Source organism: Cygnus olor, chromosome 4, assembly GCF_009769625.2.
Source record: "Cygnus olor isolate bCygOlo1 chromosome 4, bCygOlo1.pri.v2, whole genome shotgun sequence".
In the NCBI taxonomy this organism is placed as follows: Eukaryota; Metazoa; Chordata; class Aves; order Anseriformes; family Anatidae; genus Cygnus; species Cygnus olor.
In genome coordinates this window covers 67157990-67170091 of record NC_049172.1, presented here as the reverse complement: position 1 = coordinate 67170091, position 12102 = coordinate 67157990, and the positions used below count along the sequence as shown (strand labels likewise).

At 46.7% G+C, this 12102-nt stretch overlaps 1 protein-coding gene across 2 annotated transcripts; it reads left to right on the top strand.

Annotated features, from left to right (window-relative positions):
* The first annotated feature begins 2599 nt into the window (after positions 1-2599).
* Positions 2600-4372, top strand: LOC121070026 (homeobox protein HMX2-like). Of its 2 annotated transcripts, none has more exons than XM_040556632.1 (2): positions 2600-2919; positions 3234-4372. In XM_040556632.1, the coding sequence occupies exons 1-2, from the start codon at positions 2703-2705 to the stop codon at positions 3851-3853; spliced, it is 837 nt and encodes a 278-aa protein (XP_040412566.1). In that variant the 5' UTR covers positions 2600-2702; the 3' UTR covers positions 3854-4372. The 2 variants fall into 2 exon arrangements, with proteins under 2 accessions (XP_040412566.1, XP_040412568.1); XM_040556634.1 differs by having other exon boundaries at positions 2609-2919; positions 3264-4372.
* The last annotated feature ends 7730 nt before the right edge of the window (positions 4373-12102 follow it).

Here is a 12102-nt window from a genome sequence, read left to right as displayed (position 1 = left end):
TTTTTTTTTTTGTCGGAGTGACTGTGCGCCTTGTCCGTCGGCCTTTTGGGGCCAGGGCAGGGAATTGCGCGGTGTGGAGTGGAGACTTGGCCAAAATCTCACCCCCCAAGCCCCTCCAGCCTCTATCCTAGGCTCTCCCCACGCCCCAGGAGCCAATGACTTGGAAAAAAGTCTCTGACTTTTGGCAAGGTGTCTCGCCCAGCAGCCCTGTCGGACACCTTTGCTACCCCCGATGTAGTCCGGAGGTTCTCCTCCGCCCTCCCCGAGGCAGCAGCCTCTGTATCCCCCCCAGCCTCCTCAGGAGACCACAACCTGTCGACATGCGGAGCCCACACTTTGTTCCCCTCTGAAAATGTGGAAGACCCTAAGAGAGGGCGTGAGGTACGGATATGGCTTGTAGAACCCGCTGAGGGGGGGCAGCGGCCGCCCCCATCCTCCTGTTGCCAGTGAGTTGCCAAAAAGCCTGGGGAGCTGCGGGGCTGCGCGGCGCTCCCTCCCTGCGCACAGCTTGCCAGGGAAAAAGCGTTTCTGTAGGGCGGCCAAATGGGGCTGGGAAAGGAGGCACACCTCTCCCGACGGGGTGCTACTGGGACTGGGTCTGTGTCTGCCAGGGCTGGCCTTGGGCTGCTCGGGGGCGCGCAGGGGGCCGCGGTGTAACTAAACGAGGAAGCAAAGCTTATGTCTCCTTCTTCAATTTCCTTCTAACTTTCTGCCTTCTTCAAATTGTCCTTTTTATTCCAAGAAAATGTCTTTTAGGAAACCAAGCGGAGAAGTCGATGCATTTGTTCTTTTATGTGGATTTTTTTTTTTTCTCGGAACTAAGAGGGAAATAGTTTGCAGCAAAGACAGATATGAGCACCCGGGAAGTGGCTACATCGCCCCTTTCCAGGCAGAGGGAAAGGAGGCCTGGACAGCAGCGCAGGGGCTCGGACCGACCCGATCTGGCATCCAAGTGCTCCACTCTCCGAGTTGTGCCAGCTGACACGGAATAATGTAATTTATCTTCTCAGCTTCTTCCCATTTCACACCACTCCTCCCTTCCCTCGCCGTGTCGCTCTCCCTTAACGGGACGTTTCGCCCCACCAGAACCGCCGGCTTGTACAGGAGGTTGCAAGACAAATACAACGACTTTGGGCGTTTGGCCAATGACCGTGTTAATGGAAGACGGACCGTTTTATTTTTTTTCGCCTGGTGGAAAAAATACAGCTCTCCAGCAGACGGCTGCATTAAAATCTGAGTGCATTTATAAAGCGAAACAAATTTTCATGAAAAAGAGCTGAAACCCGCTCTCCCAAGAACCAGTGCTTTAAAGATTAACACAGTCCAAAGCCTTAAAAGATGCCCTGATTTTAGCTCACGGAATGTTCGGCATCACAATATTTAAGAGCCTGTCAGCACTTCTATTGTCAACTCTTTTTCAAGGGCTTCTCGCTTGCCCTTAGCACTTTTCGTGGTGGAAACATCGAGACTCGGACTAAAAGGCCTCCTAAAAGCCGGTTATAAACATTCGCCGGGCTTTACAAAGGGGCTCAGGGGAGGAAAGAGTTCCCTGTGCTCAGTAGCTGATGGCGGCCGTTGGGTTGTGTAAACGAGTTTTAAGACATTGCGATGTTGGTAGGTGGTGGAGAGCAAAAGTTCTCCAGACACCACACAAACACACAAATCCTTCCCCGAGTCCCGAGGAGCACCGGGAGCGCTAGCTCCAATAGCACATTTCCTCCAGCCTCCAAAAGTTGCAGGATCTAGCACAATTTTTAGCTTTCGAAAACTACAAAAGAGCTGTGCAGACCCGCCGGGGAGGGATTTCGGGGTGACCTTCACCACGGGGCTCCTCGGGAGGAAAGGGGCTCCCTTTCGCCTCTAGGACCCCTGAAGCTGCAGTGATTTCCCCCTGCGCATCCATTGCTCCCTTCCCTGTCCATTACTCCTTTCTACTCTTCCTCCCTCTTCTGCTTCTTAAATCTCCATTTCCATCTTTTTTTTTTTTCTTGACTTTATCTCTTTCTCCTCTCCACTCAGTGAAGGTTCTCACTTGCTGCCTCCTCCCTCTTAATGACCCCCCTCTATCACTCACCCCCTATCATACTTTTGTCCTCTGTGCAATATTTCCTCTCCACCTCTCTGCCCTCCTTCGTTTTCCAGATCCCCTTCTTTCCCCATCCTGCCTTCCCAGAGACCCATTCCCTCTCTCTCTTTTCCAGCCCTCTCCCCCTATCCCTCTCTTTATCCTCCACCCCAGAACCCTCCGCCCTACCATCCCACCACCCCATCGCCCTTTCCCGTGGGCCTGACTCTGCCCCGTCCCTGCAGCAGCGAAAGTGCGGAGCTGGGGGGCAGCCAACCCTGCCCTGCGCAGTGCCAATCCCTCGGGGCACACCTCATCCACAGTAAGGAAAGAGGCACTTTGGCGTGCTCCCCCCCCCCCCCCCAAAAAAAAATCCTCTTCGCTTCCTTCCAGCTCCTGCTCCTTTCTCTTCTCTTCTCCCTCTCTCCTTCTACCTCTTGCCTTCCTCTCTCCCTCCCCTGCACCGCTCCCCCCTTCCTCAGTCCTTTGGCTCCCTCTAGCTCCATCCCCTCCCTCCGCCGCCCCGACCCCTCCTCCTCCTCCCCCTCGTCCCCATCCCTCCCTCCGCCCCGGCTCCCTCCCGCCGCAGCCAGTCCTGCGGCTCGGCTCAGCGCGGCTCGGCTCGGCTCGGCTCGCCATGGTGCAGCTCGGGGGCGGCCGCGGAGCCCCACCACCGGCCCCAGCCGCTCCGCCCGCTTTCAGCATCGACAGCATCCTGCAGACCGGTCCTCGCCGCGCGGCCCGGGAGCAGGGCCGAGCCCGCTGCGCCCTGCCGGAGGAGGAGGATGAGGAGGAGGAAGATGAAGAAGAGGGCCCTGCGGAGCGAGACCCCAATAAAGGCTCCAACGACTCGGGTACAGAGCCGGCCGCCCGTGTCGCCCGTCGGGTGGCAGCCCGACCCTCAGCCCGGCCCGTCGGGGGATGCCCAGGGGGTCCCAGAGCCGCCGGGCAGGGACCGCGCCCTGGAGGCTCGGGTGGGGCGCGGGCACGGACACGCACACACACACAGACACACACACAGCTTTTTGATGCTGCAGCAGGAGGAGGAGCTCGTCTCCTCTCCCCAGCCCCTAGGGGCAGCCGGGCCGTGCGTGCATGCGGGGCGGGGGCCCGAAGGGGTTGGTGGCGGCGGGGGTTGGGGGGGGGGTTCTGTGCTTTGCCGTTGCAGGCAGCGTAATGCTGTGCTTTGCCGTTGCAGGCAGCGAGCCCCGCCGGCTGCAGGCAGAGGGGCCGGGCCGTGGGCTCCGCCCGGGGACCGAGGGCATCGTCGCGGTGTCGCCGCTCCCCGCGGAGGGACCGCGCGGTCCCTGGCAGCCGTCGCCGAGGGATGCTGGGGGTTGCGGCGGGGAGAGCGGCAGGTCGCCGGCGGTGGGAGGCAAGAAGAAGACGAGGACCATCTTCTCCAAGAGCCAGGTCTTCCAGCTGGAGTCCACCTTCGACGTGAAGCGCTACCTGAGCAGCGCCGAGCGGGCCGGGCTGGCGGCCGCGCTGCACCTCACCGAGACCCAGGTGAAGATCTGGTTCCAGAACCGGCGCAACAAGCTCAAGAGACAGATGTCGGCCGAGCCCGAGGGGCCGGGGCCGGGGCAAGCGGAGCATCCCGGGGAACCGCCACCCCTGGCTGCCTCCGCGGCTGTGTCCCTGCCGGCCATTTACAAGGACAGCACCCTGCTCAGCCGCTGCCTGCTGCCTCTCCCCTTCCCTCTGCTCTACCCGGGCAGCGCCATCCCTTACCTCTGCCTCCCCGGCCCGGGCAAACACTTCAGCTTGCTGGATGGGGACGTATAGCCTCGCCCCTCGGCTCCCCCCGTTCTTCTTGCCGGGGACCGCACCGATGGTATTTATGCCCCAGCCGTGTCCGCCTTCGCCCCGATCCGTGGCAGCCGCCCCCCTGCCCACGGAGGGGATGCCCGGGCTCACCCCCGCGTGTCCGTGGGCAGCCTACACGTTGTTAGAGCTCTCGCAGCGCTCTTTCTCTGGGCAGGACGGAGGAGAGAACGGAGGTGCCAAAGAAACAGGGCTGTGTTCTGCCTTCCTCCCTCCGAAATTATCCCGTGCCCGGTATTTCAGGGGAGCCGATGCCCTGCCTTGGACCACGGGGACGGTGTCACCACTCCTGTCTCTGAGACCTGGCAGTACCGTTCAGTTCAGCCTGCTCAGCGCCGAGGCTGCCATTCGCTCCCCTCTCAGACTCTAATATCCCTCCAATTAACTTCTCCCCATTTTTGACATTATCAATATATACACACCTTTCTAAATCTGGTTCGCAAACTGTGGCTTCTCAGATTTTTTTTTACCCCCCCCCCCCCCCCCAATAAAACAAGCCCTCTTCATTTTTTTTTGATTTTTGATTTTTTGTTAACTGGTTCTCAATTCGTTGCCTGTCTGATGTTTCTGCAGAACAAGACAAGCTCCCTCTCATACTCCTTGTGCTAACTCTGCTCCCCGAAATTTCGTGGGATAATTTTATCTGTTCTCCTAGAGTAACGAAATGCTTTTTATCCCCCTCACCCCCCCCCCCCCCCCCCCCGATTTCCAAACGCATTTGTCTTCTTTTGGTTTCCAAGTTCACACGCTTTATCAGAGTGGGAAATAAAACTTTTCTATCACAAAACCGAAATGCATTCCTTTTCCATACAGTCGCTACTAGGCAGTGTCAAAAGAAAGACTTTTCCTAGACGTTTTTATTTTAAAAATAAACATTAAAAATGCAATTGTCGTATTACGAAATTCACCAGTGCGTGCGAAAACGGGCGAATTATCGCGTTTCCAAGTGAGGAAAAAAAGAAAAAGAAAAAAAAGGAAAAAGATAGGTATTTCAGCTGGATAAGCACAGATTTCTCTCCCTTTCTCCACTCTCCTTCCATGTTTATTTCCTAGGACAAGCAGCGCAGGTGAGCAATGAGCCCCCGTGCAGATGCCTGGGCCAGCCCGGCGTGGCGGTGCCGGCGCAAGCGGGAGTCCTGCGGCTGCTGCTCAAAGCAGTTTTGGGGATTTTCCTTCCCAGCCGTGAAAACGCTGCTGAAGGGACTGTCACCGGGTGCCATGTAGCTGGGGAGCCGGTGCCAAGGCTCCACCGAGCCTGCCGAGCTCCGGAGTGCAGCGCTGCGCGGCTCCAGGGTGGTTTTCTCCCCGTTGCGATTTGCGAGCGTTGGTTGACCTTCCCTCTTTTTAATCAGTCCCGAATTCGAGTCAGAGAGCAGCAATCTCTCAGGGTACCCTAGATCTGGAAAGAAAAAAAAAAAAAAAAAAAAAAAAAAAGAGAGAGAGAGAGAAATTATCGAGGCTGTTGGTGATAGCGATGAAGCGGACACGTGAGGTGCTAAAGACGCAAGAGGACCCGCCAGCTGCGCTTCGCAGCTCAGGTTTCCCCAAACCGCAGCTCCCGGGAAGGTGCAGGCGATCAGTTAATGGCTTGGATCCCCTCTTTTCTGATCTGACAGTGTAAACTTCAATGCATTCAGATCTTCCGAGTCTGCTAGATCCGTAGCTCAAAACATTTTGGAAACACATTTAAGCTACGTCCTTATTTCCAAGGATGACGTGGTATGGCTCTCATGTGCCTATATATATACATTGAAAATCGACGATCTATACCGGAACATTCCTTTAGTTGTTGCTTTTAATATTTCCAGTGTCGATACACGCTTACTTGGTTACTGCCACGAGATTAATCTATACCAAAAGAGACAAAATCGGCGTTTCAAAATCCGTAGCAATGACAGTTTCAGCTGACGCAGTACCTATACAGTAAGATCCTTTTCTTTAATTCTTTAACAGGTAACTAAAGTTCGGTTAAAGAAAACTGTCCTTCCACTGAACTGCAGCTTCAGATGTGTCTGTGGAAAAATATAATTACGTAAAAAGTCGCTAATCGGCAATTAATCTATTTTCTCCATTTATTAAACCATTTTCATTCCCGTTTTTCCCTCTTTTTTACCCATTTGCCTCTGAATTATTTCAGCGAGTTTCCAGAGTTGCACAGGCGACTGGAGAAAAATACATCCCCAAAACACAGAGCGAGTTTATTTTATAATAAAAATAACATAAAGAGATCTTCTGCATGCCGTAGTCCCAGTGCTTAGTCCCATTCCACAACTTTCTGCTGAGTAAAGATTGAGAGATAATTTTGTCATCAGCAAATGCCTATGTAGCTGGAGAAAGTAAATAACCACCCCTTAATATTCATCCAATATCAAGATAAAACTGCTGATATTGAGACCAGTGGGCAAAAATATTAACCATACTGTTGCTACTCAGTGTAACACATCCAGTGGCAAGGTAGCTTTCTCTGAAGAAAGCCAAGTTCACAGTGTGTCAAGATTTCCAGTTGAGCAGGCAATTATGATCCTACTTAATACTACTGACATTTCTTTCAGACCTTAAAACATTTGTATTTGCAATTATAAATTGTTCTTTACTAAATCAAGAGATTGTTACTAACTACCTTGCAGCAGGAGATTAGTACTAACTAACCTATTGACGGGACACTTTTAAAAACAAAATACAGAAAATTAAATAAATCAAACAAAAAGAAACTCTGCAAGAGTTTGTAAAGAGATAAAAAAAATATTAAATTGATTAGTTGATGGAACTGAGATTTTAACAAGTGCTGTTAAAGTTCACCATGATAACAAGAGAAGTACAGCTGTTAAGAAGCAGCAGAAAGACACACCTTGCTTGCATATTGAAGGGATTGTCTATTAGAAGCTCTTTGTAACAGCACTGTATGTGTAAAGTGTTGCACTTTATTAATTATCATTACTATTATTATTTTACATTAGAAAAATAGCTAGAGGCAGTACCTGTGCTAGGAGATCCCTTGCATTAGGCATTGCTCATACATAATGACAACCTGGCCCAAAATACTCTATAAACTTAATAGAAAAGAAAGATATGGACCTTCCAAAATAAGGACAGTAAACAAACACAACCTTTCTCAACAGGGAAATGTATTTGAAAAGCAGTTGGATACATACATATATGTATTTCTTATGAAACAGAACAATATAAGGGCTTAAAAAGCACTCCATCTCTCTTTTTCATGTCTTCATCAAAGCCCCACATGGTCAATCCTGTGTTCAGCAGCTCTGGGAAACTTGATTTTCATCTCACTTGTGATATCATAAAATTCCCTGGGATTAAGGTGATCAGACTCAACCACACTATTGCGTACAATTATTTGGGCCACAAAGTAAGTGAGTCTTCTCATTTGTCTGCTCTGTTGAAAAGTTTCTCAAAATTGCTCTAAGGCTCATTTCCCTCTCCTGATCTGCCCAAACCTGGCACCTGCTACTGTTTAGCTTTGCTGTTCTCTAATCACAGTGTACATAGACAGCTTTATGGATGAACACAAAGATGTTGTGCCAAATCCTTTTTTATAACTCCTCTGCTGTTGGGACTTCTACTCCTATCCAGGCTGGTGTTCACCTTCACAAAGTGAGGGAAAAGTTACTCAGAGTAGCTCTTGTCCTTTGCCAGAGGTTGATCTAGATTAGGGAAAACTCTCCTGCTGCTTCTCCTCTGCTCCTGGATTTGCTGCTATTTTTTTCTTTGGTTAACCAGCAATTGTAGCATACCTTTCCATTTTTTTAGGAAAGAACTGAATTTTCTTCACCATTCGTATGTTGATAAACTGAAGTAGGGCTTCATCTGTCTGGAGAAAGGCTTGCAGTGGTGCAAGATGTACCCTTTCATATTCAGCTAGGAAGACACCACAGATTTACATTACTGGAATTCGGTGGAGACAGAAGAGTCATAGCTCTATCTGCTGGAGGAGAATTGCTTGAATCTTAGCAAGATTAATCAAATGTAAGAAAGATAAGAATTCATCATGGCGTCACTTTGGAGATGCTTCTAATTGTCCTATGTCTTACAGCAGATTTGTGAGGCTGTGAATAGCATTTGCACATGTAAGCGAACATATATAAACATATATACACATATATACGCATATATACAGATAGATAAATGTACATTAGATAGACTCACTTTACATGAATTGATTTTCATGTAGAAAAAACAGCTTACTTAGTATGTTTCATCTGATACCTGATAGGTTATAGAATGCTCAGAAAAGGCACAATGTTTATTATCTGAAAGTGTCATGTACAAGAAAATATTAGTTTTGAAGGAGATGCAATAAAATGCTTCCTGTGCATCTTCTGTACAGAGGAAGTCAAACCATGTTTTTTTCTTGAAAAGCTGCTAGTGTCTCTGCCTCTTTATGGATGTAGTGGGCTGGCTGCAGGTTAAAATTGGGTTGGGCCTGGTTCCGTTTTCCCTTTCATGCACACTGTTAGAAGTCAAAGATACGTCCTCTAGAATTTGTTTCACTTATAGCTGAATTTGCCAGATTGTGTCCTTAAGATATTTTGCTCTGTTAAGTATGTGAAGTAGTAATATCCTCATAGTTATGTTGTGAAATAACAACTATACTGAAAAAAAGAGATGGATTTAATGGAGAGGCTTGAGAAAGGGTGAAACTCACTGATCCATGCATCTGCCTTTCCCTTGACACTGATGTTGAACATGCTTTTACACCATGTGATGTGATTGCTGACCAGTTCATCTGTCACTTCAAAGTAAAGATCATAAATAAATTACTTAAAATGTGGTGGAAAAGAAGGTGATCAGGAGTAGTCAGCATGGATTCACCAAGGGGAAATCATGCTTAACTAATCTGATAGCCTTTTATGATGGGACAACTGGCTGGATAGATGAGGGGAGAACAATGGATGTTGTCTACCTTGACTTCAGCAAGGTTTTTGACACAATCTCCCATGATATCCTCATAGGTACGCTCAGAAAGTGTAGGTTAGATGAGTAGACAGTAAAGTGGATTGAGACCTGGCTGAATGGCAGGTCTTACAGAGTTGTGATCAGTGGCACAGTCTAGATGGAGGCCCGTAGTAGGCGGTGTCCCCCAGGGGTCAGTACTGGGTCCAGTCTTGTTCAATTTATTCATCAATGACCTGGATGAAGGAACAGAGTGTTCCTCTGCAAGTTTACTGATGACAGAACTGAGAGAAGTGGCTGATACACCAGAAGGCTGAGCTGCCATTCAGAAAGACCTGCACAGGCTGGAGAGGTGGGTGGAGAAGAAACTCATAAAGTTCAGCAAAGGTGAATTCAGGGTCCTGCACTTAGGAAGATCTAGAAGATGATCAGGGGACTGGAGCATCTCTCCTAGGAGGAAAGGCTGAGAGAACTGGGCCTGTTCAGCCCACAGAGGAGAAGACTAAGAGGGAATCTTACCTATGCATATAAATATTTTAAGGGAAGGTGCCAATACAATGGGGCCAGACTCTTTTTGGTGGTACCCAGTGACAGGATAAGAGACAATAGGCACAAACTTAAACACAGGAAGTTCCATCTGAATATGAGAAAAAACTTCTTTACTGTGAGGGTGACAGCACTTGACAGGTTGCCTGGAGAGGTTGTAGAGTCTTTGTAGAGTCTCCTTCCCTGGAGATATTCAAAATCTATCTGGACGTGATCCTGTGCAACCTGCTCCATGAGCTTTAGGAGGGACTAGATGGACTAGAAGATCTCCAGAGGCCCCTTCTAACCTCAACTATTCTGTGATTTTGTAATTCTGTAAACTAAAGACCCAGAAACTGTTTATTGCTAAAAATAAAGGCCAACAAAAAATACAACATCAGGAATATTTATCTTGGGCCACACTCAGTGTTGTATAACCTGGGAAATGCTCTACCCCTACATGCAGAAAGTCTGTTATTTCAGAGAAGAATTTAGTTTTTGGAGAAGATAGTGTGTTCTGGCATGGGAAATAGTGATTGCAACATAATCAGTGCATGGGGAAAGAATCGTGCCTGCCTCTTCTCTGTTTACAACCAATCAATTACACTGGTACCGGTCTTAATATAAAATCCAACAGAGACCAGAAAACATTACCAGAAATTCTGAGAAAAATGAAATATAAAAGAATGTCCAATGTGAAACAGCACAAAATTCCCAGATGTATAATCAAAATCAAGTTATTTTGAAAAAAAAAAAAAAATAAGCAGTTGAGAATATATAAGCTGAGAAAGTCTATGAGATCACTTTGTAGTTACAAACCAGGAGACAAAGACACAGACATGCCAAATAGGGCTTTAAAGAATGCCAAAACACATCAGTAGATAACAGATTTAAAGGAATTGTTTTCTGTGCCCAGCTGTGAGCTTTTTGGGACCTAGTAGACAACCAAATTTTCTTATATAAAGAGGTATGTGGTCAGAAGGTAAGGAGACACATCTGGAGTTATCAGCCCAAAATACCAGATACAAAACATGAGTCTACCAGCACAATTGGGTCTTATGTCAGACCAGAATCAATGGGTGGGTTTGAGGACAAAGGCTGCAATGGAACTTTGAGTGACGACCTCATTGTACAGCTTCATGCCTGGATTGCAGTTCTCCACAGTCTGCTGGGGTCATATGTGTCCTTTGGGAAAGTGATGCTGAGTTGGTTTGGTTGGAGCAGAAGCCACCCTTATTTGCTCAAAGCTCTATCATTAGATATTTGTGAATTGTTAGACAAGAACAAATGACATATTTTAAGCAGCAGTTACTTTCCCACAGGTTTGAGTTTTTCATTATTTTCATACTTTGATTTATATAGGTCGGAAGGGTGACCTTTCTAAAGGATGTACTCATATGACAGAATAACTGGTGATGTTCCTATTCAGAGTCTTCTATCTTGGATTTAAATTATTGAACCAGCACGGCTCTTTTCATGTAGGGAAAGCGTCGTAGAAATCAGTGAAGATCAGTGCTTGGTTGAATCTGGATCAATTTCCATCCCAGATCTTCTCCACAGATCTTCCAGATACAGTTCTTTTTTTTTTTTTAATTTATTTTTAAAACAGCCAGATGTATGGAAGCTACAAGAAACCATGTTCAACCTGTAGATTTTCTCTAGGAATCTTCCAAGGTTTTATTAGTGATCATCACTGAGAAAAGCAAAGCTACACACACAGCTGAAACAATTGGAAAGAAAGGCATGAACTGTAGTCTCCTTCTGAGCACCATGAATGGAATATTTAACCAAAGAAACTATCTCTATATGAAGTCATCATATGTATATTTAAGGTAACACTGATATTAAAAGCAGACATTAAAATCAGAAAGCATATTTGGCTATCAGCTAATCATAATGTTTTCTGAATTCCAGACCTCCAGGTGAAGTATATTATTACATACATGTAAACACTATACTCACTATGAAATATATACTTTAAGTTAATCCTGAAAACATAAACATTCCTTATTTCTCAGTTTTGTAAATATGCGACTGTTTAGATCTATGCTGCAAATCAGTAGCTGGGACCCACGGACCTATGTCTTTTTCCTTTCCTTAACACTGGGATATCTACTGAAGTGGTTGAAGTTGGAGTGAACTTTTTGTGTGAATAGATAAAGATCTGAACATCCCCCATGTTCAGACTGAGATTTACAGTATTTGTACACTGATTCCTGTTCATCAGCTGAATAACTGATGTTCACATATTTACAGACATATTTCTGTGTGTTTTCACATTGAATGGGACTCTGAAAAATGTTAAATGGATAAAAAAGTTTTGTTTATACTGTTCTGTACCATTTTGACAGGCAAGACTATTTGACAATTTCTCTGACGCATTCTGTGACATAATTATCTTTTAACACCACTCAAGTGAACCACTCTGGAGGTGTCACTATATAATTTCAATGTTTGCTTAGAGAATCATTAATGTACAAATTATAGATGAAAAAAACTCTAATTACTCAGTAGGAAATGTTATGTGGTAGGATGTGCATATATTTTTAAAAGAGCCTGTAATTTGTGGATTTGTAACTAAATATCAGCAGTCAGTTTCCATTATTAAATAATTACTTCACATATGTGTCTGCTTTCCCAGACTCTTAAACCTGACTTTAGAATGGATAAGGAAAATGGCATTAGTTTATATATCTTTGTGTCAACAAGCTTTATACAACCATGTGTTTCAAGTTGTAGAACTGGGATGCATACAAAGAGATGAAAAGATAGAT